Below are 25785 nucleotides of genomic sequence, written 5' to 3' on the forward strand. Positions count from 1 at the left end.
AGTGCTCATCCGTAACATGTTTTTTCCGTAAAAATGTTTCAGTTGGTCTTATTTTTTTTTCTTTTTTGTAGTTTATAAGTTATTTGCCTTCTATTTCCAGCTTTCAAATGAGGGTAACTGACCCCATCTAAAAAACAAATGCTCTGTAAACCTACATATTTATGGTTTTTGCTACTTTTCATTACTCATCTTTCTATTCACGCCCTCCCCTATTAATATTCCAGTCTCTTATTCAAATCAGAGCATGTTTGCTAGGGTAATTCGGAACAGAGCAACTAGATTGCTAAAATTGCAAACTGGAAAGCTGCTGAATAAGATGATAACCAAGAAACCACAAATAATAAAAAATGAAAACCAATTGGCAGTTGTCTCAGCATCACACTAAAGGTAAACCCAAAGGTGAAAACCCCCTTTAATCAACTGCATTTTCTTACATTGTTAAGCGATAAATTCAAATAGAGCCAAAAGAATCTGTTGGTTGTGAATAAAAAACCTGAAGGAAATCTTGTATTAAAGGGAATACATGGAAAAATGTATATGACCGAGTGCAGACACTCCTTAATCCCCGGAGGCCACAGGAATCAGTGTCTGAAGACCAGACGCTTTTTAAATGCCACGTCTTAAAAAGCCGGGCCTTTTAATTGGCAGCAGGTATGATTCAACCCTGTGTGAGGTCACTGCTATGTCTGGGAATCAGCTTGAAACAGACATTATTCCTATGTTTGGGAGAACTGAATGAATTCAACATATGGGTGTTGTGTGCTTAAATACAAATTTCAAACTTTTCTACAGATTTCTGTCACTGAAGCTTTTTCCATAGGCAGCTATATTTGCATCTTTAGTAGTCATTAATAGTTAGCCATTGTATTTCACATAAGGGCACACTATTCCATATATAATACATGAGAGCCATAAATATCCTGTAAATTATATCCTTATAAACAATGATTAGCTTAGTGATGTCATTTTTGTCACATGACTCACTGAAACGTGTGTACTATAATAAATAAAGTACCCCCTGTTGCAAAATATGAGGATAATGGAGTTCACCTAGGAGTTCCATGACCTGTATAAAAACACTTGGGGGCAAATTCACTAAGATTCGTAGTTGCACCAGGCGTAACTTCGCCGCACTACGCCACACTTCGCCAGGCGTAGTTTCGCCAGCGCTCCGCAAATTCACTAAAATCTGAAGTTGCGCTCAGGGGTAGCGTAAGGTTGTGAAGTTGCGCTAGCGTTGATTCACAGGCTAGGCCTGTAAAATACCGGCCGGGTGGCAACCCTAAGTACGAGTGAAACTCAAAAGTTCCCTGTATAACTCAGCCTTGTGCCTTACTCCTTGGTGACTTCCAATTTCTTTATAATTTACTGAAGGGGAACATTATCCCTTATAATACACAAGTGATACTGAAGAGTTCCCTGTATAACATAGCCTGCAGCCTTGTGCCTTTATATGGTCACAGAACTCCTCACTATCCATATCATTTACAATAGGGGGGTTATTATCTCTTATAATATACAATGGGGGAGGGGCATCATACCTTATAATGTATGATGGTTAATGAGAATTCCTTGACCTGTATAATTCAGCCTGCAGCCTTATACTTTTATATGGTCAATTTTGGCGAATGTTACCATGTTGGATTAGCGTCCCCTTCAAGGGAAAAGACAAGGAAAATAAACCCAGATTAGAAACTCTGAATGTTTTCTCTTTAAGAGGTCTCCACTTATGAATACATTTTGCTAGAGGACATTTTTAAAGAGCTGCTTGAAAATGGCTTAGTCTTGGGAAATACCCCAAGGGATATATAAGCATTTCCAAGCTATGATTGCAGACAGGGCTGGGGTTAAATAATAGAAGGTCCCCCGGCAATACAGAAAGGTTGACAATATAGAGCAACCCAGAGTGCTTGTGTGCAACTGATTTCTGTGCTTTAACACAAAATGCTCTGTGTAAATCTTATTTACGCCACACTTAAACAAGATTAAACCTATGATACTCCCTACAATTAATTTTTGGCACTTGAGTAAGGCACAAGCCGGTGGTCAAACCGCGCAGCTCTGTAGCACGTGCTAGTCTTTGCGATTTAATTGTGCAACTCACGGAGGTAGCTAGGCACCTGAAATAACTGTGTAGGGCTTTTCTTGAAGTCTAGAAAAGATGTGTCAAACTTTTTTTTTTTAATCCTTATTTTATTTGTATTGTAGACTGTGGAATTAGCCTTTTGTTATGGCTCCCAAACCCCTACTTCCCTGTGCTCCTGTTTATGATTAAAGATGTGTCACTGTCTGCACTTGGGCTGCTGCTTTATCCTAGTAACTCTTTCAGTGCAGGCTGGGATCTCAGATAGTGGTAATTTGCCACATAATCTGTGTTTTTGACACTAAAGCTATACAATCCGTTTGGCTTGGCTTAAAATGCATCAGTGAAAGAGTTAACAGAGATTCATTATTTCCAGCCATTACAGAACTCATACTCATGCTAAAGAGGAGCACTGCTAAGCGGGTATTCTGAAACAATCAGATGGGCCATTTATACCTGTCAATAAGGGGAAGTGGATTGGATTAATATATATATATCCCACTGTACTTGGGAAATAAGACTGCGACTGAATCACTTTGCGTTTATTCATTGCTCAAATTTAATGCACCAGCATGCTCAGTGATAAGAATGTACCTACTGTTCACTTTACGCTATACTGGAAAGCAAAATTCCCTAGGCATACAAGTATGCTTGCTAAGCATGTTGGGTAATATCAGGTTTCATGTGATGTGGTTTCCCCTGATTTTGGGTTTTTGTTACCTGATTGCCCTGACAAGTTCATGGAAAGACTCATCCACATTTAGCCGGATTTTAGCAGAGGCCTCCATATAGGGAATGTGATTTTCCCGTGCAAAGCTGAGCGCTTCCTCTTTGGTCACCTATAGAAGGCAAAAATGGAAATAAAAAAACATGGTTTCAGTACACAGAGCATAATTGGATCATTTGTAGTAGCCAAAATGTCCTTCCACTGACCCCAAACTTCTCACAGAGAGATTTAGGAGCACAAGTGCCAACTGTATCTATATTCTATTTGTAGTAGACTAATCAAAATGAATTGTTGATTGGTTTCACCTGTAAAAGTGCAATGTAACATCCATGTTAAATGAGCCTTATTGCCTTTCCAAAAAGGTAAGGGAACCAAGATCAAAATACATGTCTAATAAGATCTGCACATTTATAGGACATGGAAGTGAAAATAAGACTTGCTTATAAACAGGGTTAATTTTTCAATCAAAAGAATGACTCAAAATAAATGTTTTCTACCCACCAGATAGTTCTCTTTTCACAGATTCTGAACTGGGAACTAATAAGTAGTACTGAGAAGCAACATAACCTGAAAATTCCTTGAGAAAGCTTGAACATAGACAAAATAAAAAATGTTGTACATTATCATCATCACTCTGATCAATGCAGTATATTCCATCTTGAACGCTTATAAATGAACGTCACCACATAATGTCCCATTTTCATTGTTTTCAAGTTTTAATGGTGCTGTATTATTTTCTTCCATGTAGGCCGATGCAGATCTTATGTATTCATGTATATTAAAAGTTCAGTGGTCGTGTTTATACTGCTTTAGCCATGGACAATGGTGATGTGTGGACCAGCCAGAAAACTGAAGGACCTGCGGGTTTAGGCCAGCAAATCACTGCTTTAGTTTGGGTCAGCAAAACTCTGCCCACAGCCCTCTCCACCCGCAATGTCAACATGCCACTGTTCCTCCTTCAGGCGTCTGCTTATTTATATACTCGGGCCTGTCCCGCCCTCTCTGATGAAATCAGACAAAGGCAGGTCAGGCATGGAAATATTATCACAGCATTGTTCCATGTATTAAAGGATCAGAGAAGCTCTGGCTCCTCTTCACTTTCTCAACTGCAGATGCCCCTTGCCCTCACCAACCAGGTACATCAGCAGGTGAGATTTTCAGTTTAGGGCCATGCGTTTTGCTGCCTAGGCAATTTGGCAAGCAATCAGGTGGGCTGAAAACTTGCAGTGTGCTATGGCCCTTAGACTAACTGTACACGCTACTTAATGCTTCCAAATAAGAACATACCACACACGCAGTAAAAAAACTTCCTTAGCTGTTATTAAACACGTCTCACCTGCCTCTGCAGATCCAGATCTGCTTTATTGCCGACCAGAATCATGGGAAACTCGTCTCTGTCCTTGACACGGAGAATCTGCGTGTGGAACTTGCTCATTTCATTAAAGCTGGGAGAAGAAAAAATTATGTTTAGAAATCATATTTTGTGCTACAGAAGTAGTATTAAATGACTTTCACCGACCAGTGCTGTCCAACTGATGGAAAGCGGATCAACTCTGAAGCTGCTGTTACCGTTTACCTTGTGTAAGCTCTAAAAGGTATCACTATCATTGTTCAAACTGCACACAACCCAAACACATCTGTGTTACACTGCCTGTGGGAGGTGAGCACGGTGGTGTTTTTTTCTGGAAGTTTGTGATTATTTGGAAATAAGGTGTTTAATAATTTGCTGGGGGTTGTTGTGCTATACAAAGGGGAGGAGGAGGAGGATTTAAGGGTATGTTTTAATATGACAAACTTTGAATGATGGGTGATAACCCTGCAGTGAGCACCAACCAATTGGGATTTTTTTTGGCTTGCTAGGAGAAGGAAAGCTACGGAGGCATTTTATTGCCAATAGATTAGCTGCAATAGTGCAATCTAGAATGTTATATTTATTCCATAGAATGTTTTACCATACCTGAGTAAAAAGCTTTATAAGCTCTGTTGGTTTAGGATAGCAGCTGCCATATTAGCTTGGTGTGACATTGCTTCCTGCCTGAGTCTCTCCCTGCTCACTTATAGCTCTGGGCTCAGATTACAGAAGAGAAGGGGGAGGGAAGAGGAGCAAACTGAGCATGCTCACTCCCTGGGCAAAGAGGTTTAAGATGAAAGGAGGAAGTCTGATACAGAAGCTCATGTTTACACAATAGAAGAAAAGAAATGCTGTGTTTTTTTGACTCAGAGCAGCATTACTGAGGGTTTACTGGTATATTTAGGTGGACCTTACTGATAAGGCTTACTTGTTTTAACTTTTCCTTCTCCTTTAACGTGGGTGTGGTTTAAAAGCGGTGTGTGGTTAATAACGGATCCCTTCACCAGGGATTCAGGCCATTTTTCTTTGGCCTTTAAAAAACTAGAACTACATCTGCAATAAGTAAATCATTTGCTTCAATCAAACCTACCTATTCTACCTGCCACAGCACAGGAGCTGGTTACAAGGCCCTGTGCTGGACTAAGTATTAATTGCAATGGCAGTGGAATGCAATGTAGCACATTACTGTCTCAGCTCCTTGCATACAACACTACTTGCCTGTAATACTGTGTACTAACTGCATCTACGCTTGTTCTCCAGTATGGCCCGTGCTTACCTTCCTCTGTCATTGATTGCAAAGATCAAGAGGAAACCCTCTCCTGTCCGCATGTACTGTTCCCTCATTGCCCCAAACTCTTCTTGTCCTGCTGTGTCCAAAACTGTTGAAAAAAAAAAAATAAATCAAATAAATGTCTCAGTGCACAGTGCTGGGAAAGGCAAGGGCTAGACAGATAACGGTTACCAATAACTTGTTTAATGAATGAATGAATATAAGCAAATTGCTTATAAATCCATTTTCTTTCATTAGGCAAAACCTTTGCCCAGAACTTGTTTCCCCCCCAGTGAACAGCATCCCCAGATCACCTAGAACAACAATCAATCATGCTGGTTGAGAATACACACAGGAAATGAAAAAGTGAACTTCCTGCTTGTGAGGGAACTATTTAAAAAAAACCAGTCACTGCATCCAGTCTCTTAGTATGATTTAGAATGAAGTAAAACACAGGGTCTTGACACAACATGGTCACTAGCGGTTCCCCACAAATCTGCCCACGGGGCAGTGCACTTTTGAGAGGAAAATCAGGGTCGGCCTGAGGAAAAGGGGAGGTGCCTTCATTTATGCGAGGCTTTTTCAGTCACAACAAAGTAACTTATTTTTCTTCTCATGAGTCAAACAGGGGAGCTGCGTCAATGAAGCGAGGTGAAAAACAAGTCTCAGGCGGCAGCTCCGGGCAGGTTACCAGGGGTGGCAAAAAGCTGCTCTTGGTACCTTTAGGGCAGAGACACACTCAGATTCGGGGAGATTTAGTTGCCCGGCGATAAATTGCCTCTTCTTTGGGGCGACTAATCTCCCCAAACTGCTTCCCGCCAGCTAGAATCTAAATCGCCGGCAGGATAGCATTCGGTGCGCTTCGTTTTCCGAAGTCGCCCGAAATTGCCTCACAATGAAACTTTGGGCGACTTCGGAAAACTAAGAGCTCCAAGTGCCATCCCGTCGGCGATTTAGATTCTAGCTGACAGGAATCTAAATCGCCGACAGGAGATTTGTTGCTGGGCGACTAATCTCCCCCAATCTGAGTTTGTGTCTCTGCCCTTAAGAGCCGAATTTCCAGTTTAAAAATTAGCATTTCACAATGTAATACTCTTCCTTAAAAACTCTTATTACATTGCAAATTTTAATTGCAAATTTTAATTGTGCATCACCCACTGTTAAGAAGTGTTTGAAGGTGTCGTCATCTTTTGGAGGAAACATAACTTTTTCAGTAAGACATTTTATTACATTCACTGCGCACTGGAGCAAACTGTAAAATTCGCAAACCTTGTTCCCCTGCCGGAAGTGGTCGCTAAACAGTTTCCGGGTTCGCAAAAGCTATATTAAATTACCTCAAAGGCAAATTTGTTCTCACAAAGGCATAACTTTTCGCATCGTGAATATTTTTTCCATTACTGACTTTTATTACATTTCCCCAAAAGTCACTTTTCAGTCTCCTGAAGCTTGGGGTGGTTCACCTTTAAGTGAACTTTTAGTATGTTTTAGAATATCTAATTCTAAGCAACTTTTCAATTGGCCTTTATATTTTATTTAAATTTTTTTTTTTTATACAATTTTTTTTTAATTATTTGCCACCTTCTGACTCTTTCCAGCTTTCAAATGGGGGATCACTGACCACATCTAAATTATTATTGCGACTTTGTATTACTCATCTTTCTATTCAGAGACTCTCCTATTCATATTCCAGTCCCTAATTCAAATCAATGGACCCTAGCAACCAGATTGCCGAAACTGGAGATCTGCTGAATAGAGTGCTAAATATCTGAAAAACCAAAAAATAAAAACCAATTGCAAATTGTCTCAGGATATCACTCTCTACATCATCAGATTTCAAGGAGAAACAGAGCTCCGGCACTGTTACCGGCTTAAGCCTCTTTTAGAAATGAAATGTTTTGTGGGTCCCAATACCAATCATTGATCATTGTTACGAGTCATGTCTCGCTCACCGTAAATGTTGGGTGGCCCAGGTGCCCCGGACCCTGCTCTTAAGTTTTTACCAATGGACTTCCATAACATTCCTCCACATTAAAACTCACTCTCTACATCATACTAAAGTTAACTTAACAGTGAGCAACCCCTTTAAATTCACTTGAATGAGAAAATAAGCAGGTGTGAGTATATATTTTTAGCCCAAAAAGCTGGCCTGAAAATGCTAAATACGTGCTCATGCCTGTACTTCGAAACATTGCCGGTGTTTTTTTGGCAGGCTGAAACAAATAAATAATAATCAATAATAATAATAAATCCTCTAATCCAACTTAACTCCGTAATGCTTTCTTATTCTCTGCTGCCAGCAGGTGGCGCATGTGCTGCTGGTGGTTGTGGTGTCCCTACTGCAAGATGAAAGTTCCCATCCATCCATGTTCCACTTGGAATTTCAAATATGTAGCATATTCAGCAGAAAAAACAACTATCTAGTGTATACAAAGCGGCTGGATGAGGAATGGCTCAGGCACACAGGATAGTGGCTGAGGTAATGTAACAGAAAACGAGTTCCCTTGAATTCTGTGGCCCCAATTTAAAATGTGACTTCAAGCACTCAGCTTGGGGGGGGGGAGTAGTACTGTATCTGCTTTCCTTGGCAATGGAGATCATTGTGTCACATTCCAGGCATTCCAGATATTTCTCCCCTGGGCTCTGCCCCTGCATTGAAACCCAAGCAGGAGACCTCACCTCCACTCCCTGGAATGTTATCTCTCTTCCCTGCCCAGGATGGAAATTCTAGAGCGTCTCACCTCTGCACAGTACAGTTCCTTACGGGAATATGCTTATTCTGCACACTGGTTTGGGATGGCCTGATTGACCTATTTTATCGTAGGAGTGAGGCTGGTGACCCATGATTTCATTTAGCAGTAATAATGTATTATTACTATTTATAAAATATATTATTGTTAATAAAATCTAAAACTCTGCCACATACAAAAGTACTACAACTCCGATCACCCATTTAGTGGCGGAGAGAAACTGGGAGTTAAGTTGCCTGTACATTGGAAGAAGACAATGAAGCAGCTCTCTGACTGGTCTGGTCTTCCATCCATTAATATTAATTATATTACAATTATGGGTACACATATAGTGTCCAGCCAACCCCAACACATATCCATGTACTATGGACATGGGTTGGTCCAGAAATCAGGGAGGTCTGAAAATTCATCATCCAATTCACCACATCAGCCAGTTCATAGTGTGTGGGCAGATGATGAAACCTTAGGTGCAGAACTGGGGATTCCAGAAGCGTTTCCACCGACTCTGTCTTATTTCCCCATTTATCACCAACATTTTCCTGACAGTCAAAAAAAAAAAGGTAAAATAACACATTTATCATGTCTGATGAATCTGTCAATATGTCTGAATGTTTATGACACATTCAACCACATTAATTTTAATTTTAAGCTCGGAGCTGCTCCTTAGCCGCTCTAAGCACCAACACAAAATCTAAATTGTGTATTCATAATGAAAAGGATTCAGACAATTCTGTTATGTTTAACGATTGTTTAAGAAACATTGTTATATTTTCAGTATATCTAAAGCGCTCACAAAAAAATGACATAATAAATTAGCCCCTTTCTCTATGAATAGTGCCAGAGAGACACCGCAGTTGTTCCAGAGTTAAACTCCCAGTTATCACTACTAGTCTCATCCCAAAAATGATTTGCACTTGACAAACATGAAAAGGCAAAATGTCCATGGCACAAGGATACTAGAGATTCAGGCTGAAGCAGTAGCTCTAAATAAGGCGAGTTCAAGTAATTGAATAAAGAGTGCAGAATATATACTCACTGTCCAGCCTTGTTTGCTTCCCATCGATTGAACAAATTTTTGTATAAGAATCTTCAATGGTCGGGTCATAATCCGAAACAAAATAGGACTGTAAAAGAAAAGGAAGCAATCAAATGTTAAAACCCAGCAATAAAGACACATATATATATATATATATATATATATATATATATATATATATATATATATATATATATATATAGGGGAAAGCTGTAAGTAATTATTAATATTATAAACATGTATTTATATAGAACTTAGAACCCCTATCATGCACAAACAGTATGAGCAATTTTACCAGGAGCCATTTAGCCTTCCTGTATAATTTTCACATAGGCTGGCATCAGAGATACTTGGGCTTTTGGCCATTAGATGTGGCAACATGAAAGCTCAGTTACTCCACTGAGGAGCAATTTATAGCCAACTTTCATTTACTGTGGTGAGAGGGAGGCAGACCAGCTCTAAGCACATAAATATTCAAGCAACTGGCTGCTTCCAAGCTGAATCACCAGCTGTCAATCACCTGGCAATCTAGCCCACCAACAGAGATGGCACTGCAGCAAGCCTTGACACTGCCCAAAGGGGCTATTGGCCACATATATGGCACAGATCACTTCTCTCTGACATTTACTTTGAGACAATCCAACCGATAAGCCTGTCGGCCACACAGTTGGATAATGTGTAATTTGGCCATTCATGCAGTCAATGATCCGATGAAGCCCCCCTCTCAATTCAGCCTCTGCCAATACCCCATCCATGGGACAAAAATGGGCTAAGGGGAACTGGAAAATAATATTTTCAGTTTGGACAGTCAACGTCAAACAGTTACCCTGCCTAAAAAAATAAATCTGCCTTGTCCCAGAGAGCCACTAAAGCCCATATGGTCATACCTCCCCAACTGTCCCTTTTTCGGAGGGACAGTCGGAGTCCCTCTTTTGACAGCTCAACCTGCCGTCCCTCATTTGTACAGGAAAGTCCCTATTTTCTCTGCATTGAACAGTCAGAAAAAGAAACAAAGTTTCTTACTTAATTGGCTTTTAGCAGAGAACACAGAACAACCAACAGGTTCAAATAAGATACTTTGTAACAATTTTGAGACACAAAAAAAAAGTTTAGATAAGGAGAAATATTTTCAAACTTTCATAACCTGCCAAATTTTGTAAAATGAACATGGTAATTAGGGGGTGTGGCCACATAAAGGGGTGTGGCCCAAAAAATTGCTGCACTACGTGCAAAAAAAAAATGTTGTCCCTCTTTTTACTTACAAAATGTTGGGAGGTATGATATGGTCAAGTTCAAACTGCCAGATTAAATCGGGGAATGTAAGGATGTCTTTAAATTAGCCAATAAGGAGAATTAAATTTGTGACTCTCCACTTAAAATAAAGTACCGGGAATCTTTGACTGTTAAAATATTCTGGAAGCTGTAATTCAACTGGTATACACAGAAAGTAGTGCTACACAATCAATCTCACCACTCTTTGCAGCGTCGGGTGCCGACTGTGACTCTATCTGCTCAGGTCTGATCCAAACTCCAAAACATATTGCTTCACTTGTTGCACAAATAAATTATATTTTCACTGAACCGGAGTGCTGCTGAAATATGTTTTGGAGTGTAATTCAGCTGGTGATCCTCACAGTGAAGATTCATAATGTAATTATTCTAAAACTGCTGCAAGAGATCTCTGATAACAGGCAACATTTACAGGAGACTGTTCCCATGAAGCCAAATATATGTAGGACAGGAAGGAACATGTTCTATAGGACATTAATTCACCCCTTCCTTGGGCTGCCAAACTAGAATGGACAAGCTCATAATACCTCTAGATAAAGAACGTTTGCATTGCCGTAGGGAGTTTAACTGGGTACATCACTTTTTTAAGTTAAAGGAGAAGGAAAGCTACAGAGGCATTTTATTGCCAATAGACTAGCTGCAATAGTGCAAGCTAAAATGTTATATTTATTCTGTAGAATGTTTTACCATACCTGAGTAAACAGCTCTAGAAACTCTCTGTTTGTTTAGGATAGGAGCTGCAGTATTAACATGGTGTGACATCACTTCCTGCCAGAGTCTCTCCCTGCTCTGGGCTCAGATTACAGTAGAGAAGGGAGGGGTGAGGGGAGAAGAGCAAACTGAGCATGCTCTTGCCCAGGGCAATGAGGTTTAAGCTGAAGGCAGGAAGTCTGATACAGAAGCCCATGTGTACACAATAGAAGGAAAGAAATGCTGTGTTTCTTTTGACAGGGGACTCAGAGCAGCATTACTTTGGGGGTTTACTGGTATATTTATATAGACCTTTCTGATAAGGCTTACTTAGTTTTAACCTTTCCTTCTCCTTTAATAAAAATTAATGCTGCCCTTTATTAAAGGGACCATATCAGCTGGGGGGCCTGAATAATTCCCATCCAGTCACTCTAGACTTTTGCATTTGCCAGAACCCCCAGATTGCCAGTCCGGGCCTGTCAGGAACCCCTTGTTCTACAACATGGTAACAAATTGACCAATCAGATAAGGGAATAGTCAAGTACATGTGTGACCATTCTGCACAAGTTTCACAACTGACTCACAGGCATTCCTTACTCACTGAGCCCTTCAACACACCAGCTGGTACAAAGCTGCCTCTATATGCATTTAAAATACACAGGAGCCATGAATATCCTGTAACACATCCCTATAAATGGCGCTTAGTGATGTCATTGGTTATAATTGGTGCTTAGTAAGGTAATTTGTGTCATCTGACTGACTGAAACTTGTGGATATAAAACAAATAATGTATTTGGGGGAAAAAAAAGCATTGTCCTGTGGACTTGTGCCTGTATACGGTCATGCAACTCCTCAGTGCCTTTAATATCCTTACAATTTAGGGTCACGGCACACAGGCAGATTTGGGGAGATTAGTCGCCCTGAACTGCCTCCCCCCTCTGGCTAAAATGTAAATTGCCGCCGGGATGGCACTCGGAGCAATTCGTTTTCCGAAGTCGCCCAAAGAAACCTCAGACGACTTCCGAAAACAAATCGCTCCCGGTGCCATCCTGGCGGTGATTTACATTTTAGCCAGAGGGAAGGCAGGGGAGGCAGTTCAGGGAGATTAGACGCCCCGAAGAAGAGGAGATTTGTCGCCGGGCGACTAATCTCCCCAAATCTACCTGTGTGCCCTGACCCTTAAAACAGTTGGGGTAAATTATTCTCTGTATTAGTCACAGAGTCATACTTGTTCTGGAAATGTCCATTGTTCTTGCTCAGCTTGGTTGGCCTCACCCCCCCAGTTGCATCATGCCACACCTCCAGCCGGCTAGGTCACATCACTATCTGGATTCTTGTTAGTGGATTATAACACAATAGAAGGGTAATGAGACTTGATAAAGATAGGTTAGCCAGCCAGCAGGAGAGACAATGGCAATAAAACTAAAAAGTTAACACCAGTATAGAAGCCTGCAGGAAAATCATATACAAGTAAAGTACCTGTAATCCAGAATGTTCAGGACATGGGGTTTTCCAAATAATGGATCTTTCCATAATGTGTATCTTCATACCTTAAGTATAGTAGAAAATCATCTATATATTTAATTAACCCCATAGGCTTATTTTGCTTCCAATAAGGATTAATTATATCTTAGTTGGGATCAAGTACATGCTACTGTTATTACAGAGAAAAAGGAAATCATTTTTAAAAATGTGGATTATTTGGATAAAATGGAGCCTACAGGAGGCGGCCCTTCTGAAATTTAGCTTGTAGGATAACTGGTTTCTGGATAACGTTTCCTTTACCTGTATTCACTTCTTAACAGTTTCATTAGACATATTCAAAAACATCAAAAAGAAATAAACTTCCCCTAAAAGCAGCCAACAATGGGCCAGATTTATTAAAGTGAATTCTCATCCGCAGGGACATTGCCAATTTACGAACAGTCGCTATCTAAAGAGTACATTGCCAACAAAGTTTCGCGCCCTATCTCCAGACGAACAATCATTACTCTGTAATTTCTACGTAATTCACTAAAGTGCGAATTTCCCATTACGTTACCCCTTTCGCCAGAGTTTCCTTCACCAGCATAGACCTGGCTGATAAGATGATGAAGCTACATCCTCATTAATCTTATGTCAGTGACATCATATCCTGTATGCCGGAAAGTCATAAAAAAAAAAAAATAAAAGCCCTGGCGTTTCATATTTTAAGGTGGGATTGTCTTTAAAAGTTGGAACAGTTAGAAGTTTTTGTTTAAATTTTTTTTAACCATTTGAGGGGCACACCACATTTGTTTTAGGGTGGGCTCAGGTCTAGGAGGGTTTTGTCTTTATTTTACGTATCCATTTTTAATAACAAGTGACCACTTCAAGCATTTGCACCAACATCTCTAATAAAAACATATTTACAACCTATATGTACCCGCCATATTTAAATTGGTAAAGTGTTAAATTTTCGCTAGTCAGGAACGAACTTTAGCGAAAGTTCGCTATAAAATGCTCACGCTAACAAATTTACGCTTGATAAAGGACCCGGAGGGGTCCGAAACGTTGCCCCTTTGTGATGTATACTTTGGGCTTTAATAAATCACCGTTTGGACACAATTACAATTTACAGGTGTGCATCCGAATTTCTTCTGTATTTATTATTATTAACATGTATTTATATAGCGCCAACATATTGCGTAGCATTGTAAAGTAAATGTGATTATACAACTACATCACATGAATTACATACATAGAATACATGGAGTAACAAACATCACAATCAATACAGGTACAAAAAGGTGAGGAAGGCCCTATGCATAGGCATACAGTCTAAAGGGAAGGGAGTAATACACAAGGTGTGGGAGTGGGCAAGATTGAATTAAGTGGGTGAGAAATGTGGTACTGTATGTGATGTTGCGTTTGGTAGTTAAGCAGAGTGAGGGTAGGCTTCTCGAAAGAAGTGCGTTTTCAGAGATTTCTTGAAAGCAGAAAGGTTGGGAGAAAGTCGGACAGACCGTGGGAGAGCGTTCCAGAGGAGGGGTGCAGCCCTTGCAAAGTCTTGAATGCGAGCATGTGAGGAGGTAATGAGAGAAGAGTTGAGTAGTAGGTCAGTAGAGGAGCGTAGTAAGCGAGTGGGTGAGTATATAGAGATGAGTTCAGAGATGTAGGTTGGGGCAGAGTTATGAAGTGCTTTGAAAGTCAGTGTCATTAATTTGAATTTGATTCTGAAAGGTAATGGAAGCCAGTGCAGGGATTGACAGAATGGCGAGGCAGAGGAGGAGCGGTTGCTGAGGTGTATGAGCCTCGCAGCAGTGTTCATTATGGACTGGAGAGGTGACAGTCTCTGAAAGGGGAGGCCAATTAAAAGAGAGTTACAGTAGCCTAGACGCGATATGATGAGAGAGTGAATAAGAATTTTGGCAGAGTCTTGGGTGATAAATGATCGTATTTTGGATATGTTCCTTAGGTGGAAGTGACATGATTTAATAAGTGACTGGATATGAGGAGTGAATGACAGGGCAGAATCTAGGATAACCCCAAGGCACCGGGCCTGGGGAGAGGGGGTGATAGTGGAATTGTTAACTATGATGGATACTTCGGGGATGTTACTAGTGTTAGTTGGAGGAAAGAGAACCATTTCAGTTTTAGAGAGGTTTAATTTAAGGTAGCGTTGCAACATCCAGGTAGAGATAGCGGACAGGCAGGAGGAGACGCAAGTTAGGAGTTCTGGGTTAAGATCAGGAGATGAGAGATAGATCTAAGTATCGTCAGCATAGAGGTGGTAGTGGAAACCATACGAATTTATTAATTTGCCATGGGAGGAAGTATTACCCACTGACCCTTATGCGAGGGAAGGGTCTTCCGGATTAGCACCCTACAATGACAACAAGTGTGTTGGGATTAGGTTGAGCTCTCCACGTTCGTGCATCGACAAATTTACGCTAGTGAAACTTCACCAGTGTTTGGCTGCCGAGATGCAGCTTTGCATTGTAGTGAATTAGCACAGTGGTAGCGAATTTGAGCCTGACGAAGTGTGACTAAGCCTTCGCAGGCAAAAAGTCGCCCTTTAAATGAATTTGCCCCCAAAGTAGGATATAAATGTATTTAGCCGTGTACGTTTTCCGGACAAAAGAAAGTTCTATTGCAGGGTGACACTTCCTTTCACACACACAGTCCTGCAGGCACGAGGTTAATGATTTGCAGAAACAGGTCAGCCACAAAGCACACATTTCATTTCACTTCACGGAACAACACAGGAGGATGAGGAATTCACAGCAGCAGTACACTGTCTGATTAAACACAAGCTGCACACCTATTACTCTGGGCTTCTGAGGACAAAATCATACATTTTCCAGCGTGGGTGAAAAGATGATAATCCAGCGTGGGTGATAATGCACAGACCGATTTGCCCATGAACCTACAGATCAATTAGCATTAATCTGTTTATTCAGTGATACCTTTATGGAAGAAAGGAGGGGGCGCTCTGCCCCCTCTCAATTCCCTACGCCAGTGCCAGTGCCCTATCCAAATGCTAAGGGTGGCAAGGCCAACTGCAGTGTAGTAGGATCAGATAATGGTCGATACCTGTTCAAAACCATTAAAGTGAACGTTCTCTTTAAATAAACTTCATACAGTTAGGTCCATAAATATTTGGACAGACAACTTTTTTATTTCTAATTTTGGTTCTGTACATTATCACAATTAATTTTAAACGAAACAACTCAGATGCAGTTGAACTGCAGACTTTCAGCTTTAATTCAGTGGGTTGAACAAAAAGATTGCATAAAAATATGAGGAATTAAAACCTCTTTTTTTTTTTTTTTAAACACAATCACTTCATTTCAGGGGCTCAAAAGTAATTGGACAAATTAAAAAACTGAAAATAAAATGTTCATTTCTAATACTTGGTTGAAAACCCTTTGCTGCCAATGACAGCCTGAAGTCTTGAACTCATGGACATCACCAGATTCTACGTTTCTCCCTTTCTAATGCTCTGCCAGGCCTTTACTGCAGCTGCTTTCAGTTGCTGTTTGTTTGTGGGCCTTTCTGTCCGAAGTTTAGTCTTCAACAAGTGAAATGCAGCTCAATTGGGTTCAGATCAGGTGACTGACTTGGCCATTCAAGAATATTCCACTTCTTTGCTTTAATAAACTCCTGGGTTGCTTTGGCTGTATGTTTTGGGTCATTATGAAATGCCTCCCAATCAATTTGACTGCATTTAGCTGGATTTGAGCAGACATTAGGTTTTTGAACAGCTCAGAATTCATTCGGTTGCTTCTGTCCTGTGTCACATGATGGATAAACACTAGTGTCCCAGTGCCACTGGCAGCAAGGCACGCCCAAGCCATCACACTGTCTCCGCCATGTTTTATAGATGATGTGCTATGCTTTGGATCATGAGCTGTTCCACAGCTTCTCCATACTTTTTTCTTGCCATCATTCTGGTAGAGGTTGATCTTGATTTCGTCTGTCCAAAGAATGTTTTTCCAGAATTGTGCTGGCTTTTTTAGATTTTTTTTTTTTTTTAGCAAAGTCCCAATCTAGCCTTTCTATTCTTGATGCTTATGAGTGGCTTGCACCTTGCAGTGCACCCTCTATATTTACTTTCATGTAGTCTTCTCTTTATGGTAGACTTGGATATCGATACACCTACCTCCTGGAGAATGGTGTTCACTTGTTTGGCTGTTGTGAAGGGGTTTTTTCTTCACCATGGAAATGCTTCTGCGATCAACCATTACTGTTGTCTTCCTTTGACGTCCTGGTCTTTTTGTGTCGCTGAGCTCACCAGTGCTTTCTTTCTTCTCAGGATGTACCAAACTGTAGATTTTGTCACTCCTAATATTGTAGCAATTTCTCGGATGGGTTTTTTTCTGTTTTTGCAGCTTAAGGATGGCTTGTTTCACCTGCATGGAGAGCTCCTTTGACCGCATGTTGTCTGTTCACAGCAAAATCTTCCACATACTAGCACCCCCCCCCCTCAAATCAACTCCAGGGCTTTTATCTGCTTCATTGTTAATGACATAACGAAAGAATTGCCCACATCTGCCCATGAAATAGCCTTTGAGTCAGTGTCCAATTACTTTTGAGCCCCTGACATGAAGTGATTTTGTTAAAAAAAAAGGCTTATCAATGGACCGATTCTATGAAAACTTGACATTGCTATCTGGCTGTTGTGGTCAGTGACCCTGGCAACCGAAAAACAGAGTGAAGGGGAGGCATATTTTATATATATATATATATATATATATATATAAATATATTGCAATATATGGACAAACAATCCCTGTTTTGTTTAAAGGGTAAGGCATTTTTTAGTAGCAGTATGCACAAAATGTCGCTGTCTTAAATATATTGATAATGGGTTGAGTGCAGAGGACTCTTGTATTTGACTATATGTATTTTGTGGTCACAGCCTCATTGCACCCCCGCCTAATGGTTTTAAAAAATAGTGGTGAGCACAACTTTCCCTTGTTTGTTATAGTTTATACAGGAGCAGTGACCAGCTCTATGTTGTAGCTCCCACCCTTCCCAGCTATAGTCAGGTGATCCCACTGGTGTCTAATAAAAGGGCAGCCAAGTATGGAGGTTTACTTTGAAAGCAGCAAGTTAAGTTGCAGGTAATACCTAGTCCCTTTGTAAAATGTATAATGAAGCAATAGAATTCTTAATGAATCAGATAAAATTGAGCATAGGACTGGCCAGATATGGGATGACTTTGACGTAGTTGGCCAGCTTAAATATATTGCAATATATGGACAAACAATCCCTGTTTTGTTTAAAGGGTAAGGCATTTTTTAGTAGCAGTATGCACAAAATGTCGCTGTCTTAAATATATTGATAATGGGTTGAGTGCAGAGGACTCTTGTATTTGACTATATATATATATATATATATATATATATATATATATATATATATATATATATATATATATATATATATATATATATATATATATATATATATATATATATATATATATATATAAAAAAATTTATTATTACTTCTATTTTTGTTCAGGGCTTCTCTGACTCCTCTCCCATTGTGACATCAAACTGTCTTCTGGTTGTTATGGTAGGAAACCAGGTATAATATTCCAAGCCTGAAGGTTGCACCAAGAAAATAATGTTGACCAATTACAAAGAGTGAACCCTGACGTCTTGTGTAGCATTACATAGCCTTAAAGGGACAGTAACATCAAATTGAATTTAAATATATTGTACTATTACCCAGCACTGGTATTTGCATTAGAAGCATTACTATAGTTGCTTTAAATAAGTGACTATGGTGTTGTTGCTGCAGCAGTCATTCATGGTGAAGCCTACTACAGGGAGCAGTTGTTACAGTGAATGGTCCAGACCATGCTCCAGAACCTGACACAAAATAACAAGACTCCAGGATTATGGACTTTATCTGAAATTCTTTCAGATCCCTCAGTCATTAATCTTGGGCAAATAAATATTGCTTGGGTTGGGGGGGGGGGGGGTCAATAAGCACACCGCCATATCTCTGTCTCTTATCCAACACAAACATCCTGCTATTTGCACAGGCCATAAATCTTATTGCCCAGAAATAGCAAGCTTTGGACCTCGGAATACCAAGCAGTGTGTCATATTTCCGGCTACACACAACCCCGAGTCTCACTTTACTCACAGTGACCAAACGGGCAGGGAAGCGGGGCCACCCACGGAAAAAGAAACTCATCTAGTCAGCATACGGATGTCCCTGCCCTCATTGTCCACTACTGTACAGCGCCCTGGGAAATGGGTTTGTATAAACACACAACAATAGGCATGCTACACACGCACGCAGAAGACAGGATTTGTTCTTGTAGCCATTGAACATAGCTAGGCCCTAGCACACCAGCACCTGATGCACCGATGTTCATCCCAGCAGCCCCGTGGGTGCATTAGCATTCTGGGCAGCCGATTGCTGGTAACAAAACAGCAGCCCTGTGCAATCTGTCAATTAAACTGGATTTATTCATTTTGCATGTATTGTATTAGAGGGTTCTCCTATGTCCAATTGATGCATTCTTTAAAAGCTACTGCTTGGCAACATCAAGCAAGCATTATACCAAGGAGTTATTATTTAACCAAGAGCACAGATTTCTAATGAAAGTAATGTCTTCTATCCAGTCACCAAAATATGAGGTGAGGGGGTACAAACAAACTAGAGCCCTATGCTCCAATAAGCATTTAAACACAAAAGATTGGAGAATATAGAATTCTTTAAAACTAAAAAAAACTTTACATTACACTTGAAATCCAGGTACATGTTCCTGTTACTTGGGAACGCAAAGGACGTGAGGTTTTCCGGATAAGGTGCCTTCCGTCATTTGAATCAATATACTTTAAGGCTACTATAAAAACTATTTAAACATTAAATAAACACAATAAGATTGTTTTGCCTTCAATGAGGATTAATTATATCTCAGTTGGGATCAAGTCCTATGTACAGTTTTTATCATACCTTCCAACAGTCCCATTTTCTGCAGGACAGTACCGATTTTGACAGCTCAGCCCGCAGTCACGGGTTTCTTATTGAAATATCCCCACTTACTCATTGATGCACTCGAGAAAATAAAACAAAGTTTCTGAAACTTAATTAAAAAAAAAAAAAGAGCCTTTTTGGCAGAGAGCCTAGAACAGCCAACAGCTGCACTTTTTTTATTTTTGTAACAATTTAAGTTAAGCAAAGAAGCCATTGTCACTATTTAAGATAAGCAAGTCTCTTGGGAGAACAGAGACTAGCATTTTAAGGGCTTAAGCACACAGGCAGATTTGGGGAGATTTAGTAGCCTGGTGACTAATCCCCTCTTCTTCGGGACGACAATCCCCCCCGAACTGCCTTCCCCCTGCCTTTCAACTGCTAAAATGAAAAATCGCCTGCGGCAATGCGCTCCCGTGCTTCGATTTCCGAAGTCGCACGAAGTTTCCACTTTGGGCGAAATCTCCCCGAATCTGCCCGTGTGCTTAAGTCCTAAAGGATCCTATAGTTTGACAAATTGTTCCCATTAAAATAAGGAGACAGATGAACCAGTTTAGAACATTCTAGTTTCTATTTCTATTTGCGTTCAGCAGTACCAGCCAGTGGAAAGCTCAAGCACCATTCTGGAATTAGTAACATTTCCACTGACACATCTACGATGATCAGGGAGTTCTTGGTTCCTGTAGCAGCACGGCCTCATTACAGGAGGACACGCGGGCAGTGCACGCAGACTAGGAAACTTTTTGCCTGCATGGTTCTTAGTCCAAGACTGTGGTCAGGAGAGACCAGAGACAGAAATAGCAGAGGAAACAATATATTTGGCTTGGGGATTCAACGGGAATAGGAATGCATGTTCCTTGTGGCTGGAAACACAACCTCGGGCATAAAAAATAAGTATAAAGAACTTGTTTCTTAGCCATTAGGAAGAAAAAGTAAAATGGTAGGGATATTTGTTTAGGAACTTCCATGCTCAGAATAGACCAACAGTACACACTGTATGGGGCCCTCTGACAGGGCTTCCGCAATTGATATCTGGGTGAAAATCAGGCATATCGAGGATCGCATTAGTTAGACCACATACATTACCAGCGTTGTGATCCGATCCTGGGCCCTAGAGCCCATGATTCGATCAGCCAGAAATCGCACGCCTCAAGATGGGCATATCAGGGAGAAGCGTCAGACTGGGGGGAGTCCGGGCCCAACAGGGCTGCCTCATAAAGGGCCAAAAACACACTTCCCTTAATTCAGAGCTTTATGAATAATGGGTTTCCAGATAACAGATCCCATATCTGTAGTAATAACGATAAGACTAATAAGTATTTGCAGCAGGCAAAGAAAGCAACGGCTTTAAAGGAATTGTTCAGTGTAAAAATAAAAACTGGGTAAATAGATAGGCTGTGCAAAATAAAAAATGTTTCTAATATAGTTAGTTAGCCAAAAATGTAATATATAAAGGCTGGAGTGATTTGATGTATAACAAGTCAGTCAGGACACTACTTCCTGCTTTTCAGCTCTCTTAGTTTACACAGACTGGTTACCCTGGTTACCAGGCAGTAACCAATCAGAGACTTGAGGGGGGGGGCCACATGGGTCATTTCTGTTGCTTTTGAATCTGAGCTGAATGCTGAGGATCAATTACAAACTAACTGAACAGTTATGTCCCATGTGGCCCCCCTTCAAGTCGCTGACTAACTCAGAGTTATAGAGCTGGAAAGCAGGAAGTTGGATTCTGGCTGTTTTATTAGACATCTGTTCACTCCAGCCTTTATACATTACATTTTTGGCTAACTAACGATATTAGAAACATTTTTTATCTTGCACAGCCTATCTATTTACCCAGTTTTTATTTTCACACTGAACTGTTCCTTTAAAATACATCCCATGATACTCAGTGGGAAAAATGTGAGAGTAAGGCAAACAGGTGTCAGATTAAATATACGTTTGTTTAGGCTTAGAGCAATAGCCAGAAGGCTGACGCTGAAACGGTTGCTCAGAATAATCACAGAGACAAATCACGGACACATTATCACTTCTGACAATGTGAAGCTTTGTGATCTGATTCTGCAATAGCAGACAAAAGCCGTTTTCAAGGGACTAAACTACGCAGAGAAGTCACATATTTTAAGGGGAAGTTACACTTACCGCAAAGATTTCGGAAAACAACAACCACGGCAGATCGTTATGAATTCATTACCCCTTTTTTATAGATTTTTTTTTTTTACAATTATAGTCCCTATTTGTGTATAAGTTTTACCTCTGGAAATATAATAATGACTAATATTGCAGCATGGCAAAAAATATGATTGAATTTCCATGTTTTTTTTGTTTTTTTTAAATCTGGTGTTAAGTGATTATTTCCTACTAGATATGTGACCTGCACACATTTGCTTCTTAACGTCAAGCATATTTAAAGGGGAACCAAGGATAGAAAATAGATTAAAGCTGTATTAGCACTTTGGCATTTTTCAAAGGCAAATGAAACGCATTGGAGGTCTTTCATTTGCCAACAACCCAATTTAGGCTGCTAATTTGGGCCCTTCAGAGCGAGTTGACAGCACACCTGTTTGACACCAATGGGCCTGCTGACTTATACCTGCCCAAAAAGTGGTCAATGATCCGCTCGTTGGCCCAACTTTGGCCAGAATGTGGGCGTCCAAATCGGGTCCAGTACCGCTCATTTGGCAGGGTTGCCATGGCTGTGTAAGGGCACCTTTACAGTTTGTGCAGGACACACTTTTTTAGCTTCCCATCCTACTGAATTTTTTTAGCAGTCGTTTTTTTTTACCATGATCAGGGAAAGTGCGAAGGGAGAGGTCTGGGCATAATGGGGCCTGGTCAATACACAGGAGGTCTATGTGTCTGTATTTATGTTTTCATGATCAGCAGACGCACAACAAGCAGAACTGGACCTATACACAACCCTGTAAATCTCTTTTAAATCCCAATGGGATTTTAGCCGAGGTTACATTTTAGCAACCAAAACTGTGCTTCTTTCCTAGGATTCCATCTGATTAACATACAAACCAGAGGGTCTCACTTGAAATGTTTTTGGTAGGATCCAAGCAACCTTCTCTTTTTATTGTCCTCCTTAAAGGGGTTGTTCACCTTTAACTTAACGTTTAGTATGATGTAGAGAGTGATAGTCTAAAACAGTTTGCCGTTTTGATTTTTATTATTTTTATTTTATTAGTGGTTTTTGAGTTATTTAGCTTTTTATTCAGCAGCTCTCCAGTTTGCAGATTCAGCAGTCCAGTTTATAAGGCCCAAATTACCCCAGCAACCACGCATTGCTATGAATAAGAGACTGGAATATGAATAGAAAAGGGCCTGAATAGAAATAGAATAAAAAGTAGCAATAACAAAACATGTGAAGCCTTACAGAGCATTTGTTTATAGATGGGGTCAGTGACTCCCATTTGAAAGCTGGAAAGAGTCAGATGGCAAATAATTCAAAAACTATAAAAAAAGAAAAAAATGAAGGCTGTTTGAAAAGTTACTTAGAACTGGCCATTCAATAACATACTAAAAGTTACCTTAAAGGTAAAGCACCACTTTTACATCCTCTACTCCAAGGTATTTACTCAGGAATAGCCTTTCTACCAGTTACTAACTGCCTCCCCTTACAACTTGTCATCTATATCTGCCTTGTTCTTGGCAGAGGGGGACTTTGTGTCACAGTATTCTCTTTACGACTGGCGTGTGGACTCTAAAAGATATTTGGCACCTCCGGAAAGCATGACTTAAATTTCATTTTTAATCCGTAGACAAGACGGTGGGGTAGGGGCACTGTAACAATTTGCACACATTACACAGTTCCTACGAAGCAGAAAAACAGAGCGTCTACAGAGTAGAAGTCCAGTCAATGATCCTTGTTCTATCCCACCAATATATTGGGGTCAGGGCCGCCTTGCATTACACAAGAGATCTGTTTTTAAACTGACTGCTTTGCTTCAGCCGACTTTCCTTCTCCTTCCTGCTAATGGAGGCCTTCCCAGACTGCAGAAATGTAAACAGCAGCAATCCTGAGTCTTTGCCATAGAGGCTTATTGATGTTGCTGTGGGTTTTTTTGTGACTCACGCTGATGGATGTAATGCCAGTTAGGTGTGAGCTACATGTTCTAGCACATGGGAGGCAGATGGTGACCTAGCAAACAAACCCTAAAAGTGTGCCAACCACCTTTAATAAGGAGACACATAAACCAGGACTGAAAATAAACTTTTAGTATGCGGCTTGTCATTTTTTCTTTTTTTAAAGAATTAATTTACATTTTGTGCAGCTGGCAGGCTTGGAATTTTAGCCGTTACCCTAGAAACCAGGCAGGAGGCTGGAAATCAGAATAAAACAAATACAGGCAGTCCCCGGGTTACCTACGAGATAGGGTCTGTAAGTTTGTTCTTAAAAGGGTTGTTCACCTTTCAGATAACTTTTAGTATCATGTAGAGAGTGATATTCTGAGAATTTGCAAATGGTTTTCATTTTTTACATTTTTTGAGTTATTTAACAACTCTTCAATTGGCATTTTAAGCAATCTGGTTGCTATGGTGCAAATTCCCCTAGCAACCAGGCACTGAGACTGGAATATGAATAGGAGAGGGGCTGAATAGAAAGATGAGGAATACAAGTAGCAACAGTAGCCTTACAGAGCATTTGTTTTTTTACATGGAGTCAGCAACACCCATTTGAAAGCTGCAAAGAGTCAAAAGAAAAAGGCAAATAACTATAAAATATAAAATAATGAAAACTAAATAAAAAAATTGCTTAGAATTGGCCGTTCTAGAACTTACTAGGGGGGCAGATTTACTAAGCTTGAGTGATGGTTCGAATTCCTGAAAAAAAATAGGCTATATTCGACTTTGATTGGAACTATTCGAAGTAAAAATCTTTCGACTATTCGATAATCTAAGTACTGTCTCTTTAAAAAAAACGTTGACTTCATAATTCGCCAAATTAAAGCTACCGAAGTGCAATGTTAGCCTATGGAGACCTTCCAGAGCATTTTTCCAAGTTTTTTTTTGTCGAATAAAAATCGTTCAATCGATCGCTAAAAATAGTTCGAATCGTTTTCTATTTGATTGAATACGGTAAAATTCCCTCGACTTCGATGTCGAGGGATTTCAATTTGAGGGTCGAATTTCGCAGTTTTTTTAACTACGAAATTCGACCCTTCGTAAATCTGCCCCTAAATGTTGCCTGAAAGGTGAACCACCCTTTAAAGCTAAATGCTAATAAAAGTCAAGCAAACCATAGTATGTTATTGTAACAGCCTGTGTATGTAAGTATGAGATGTATGTAATTCGGGTGTATGTAACTAGAGGACTGCCTGTAGCAGACAAACAGAACTGAAATCATAACATTTAAGCTACACAGTCAAGTCAATCTGTTTTATAGGTTGCTGGAGTCACTGAACTGGATAGCGAGCATCAATAATTAAGGGATGAAAAAAGACCAATCTGAAAAGCTGCTTTTGCTAGGTTAATCTAAAGAACATACTAAATGTTTATTTAAAAGCAAGCTTCCCCTTTAAAAGAAGTCATACAATTCTGAAGCAGTGCCTTTGGGCTATTTCTTACATGAGTTTTTTTCTGCATATTTGAGTGCCTTAAACTAACAAGTCAATTTCTGAAAATTCCAAAGCACAAGCCTCTGCTACTTTGGCATTGAGAGTTTAAAAAATGCAGTATGCTCTAGGGGTAGACAAAAGCAATGGTACAGTGGTAGGTCTCAATGGTAGGGGGCACTGGGCACAACAGGCAGAAAAAATACTGGTTTTGGCCGTCTCTAAGCCCCCTGGATTCCTGTGCGCAAGTCACATACAGTACATACCACTCTGGGTTTCAGATGTCACCTTGTCCAGACAGTCATCTGTCCCCACATGAAGGTTTTTAGGGAGTTCTGTGATTTGTATTTAATGACAAAGGGCCACAGACTGACCATTCCTAGTTTATAAAAAAAATGGGGCTCAATAATAGTGTCAGGCTAGAACACTGGCATAGGAACTCTAATGTCTTGGGAAATAGTCGCTGACCCTAAAAAGAGAACTAAACATGAATATGGCTAAAAATGCCATATTTTATATAATTAACTTATTGCACCAGCCTAAAGTTTCAGCTTGTCAATAGCAGCAATGATC

At 40.2% G+C, this 25785-nt stretch overlaps 1 protein-coding gene across 2 annotated transcripts in view; it reads right to left on the minus strand.

Moving 5' to 3' along the window:
- Nucleotides 1-25785, minus strand: part of LOC108696729 (ras-related protein R-Ras2) — a 40453-nt gene that overhangs the window by 3458 nt on the left and 11210 nt on the right. For both annotated transcript variants that reach the window (XM_041569606.1, XM_041569605.1), the window contains exons 2-5: nt 9215-9302; nt 5438-5540; nt 4147-4255; nt 2804-2922 (exon numbers count right to left, since the gene is read on the minus strand). In XM_041569606.1, coding sequence (XP_041425540.1) covers nt 2804-2922; nt 4147-4255; nt 5438-5505 — 296 coding nt within the window. In that variant the 5' untranslated portion in view covers nt 5506-5540; nt 9215-9302. The remainder of the gene's footprint in view (nt 1-2803; nt 2923-4146; nt 4256-5437; nt 5541-9214; nt 9303-25785) is intronic.

The sequence above is a fragment of the Xenopus laevis genome, chromosome 7L (assembly GCF_017654675.1).
Source record: "Xenopus laevis strain J_2021 chromosome 7L, Xenopus_laevis_v10.1, whole genome shotgun sequence".
In the NCBI taxonomy this organism is placed as follows: Eukaryota; Metazoa; Chordata; class Amphibia; order Anura; family Pipidae; genus Xenopus; species Xenopus laevis.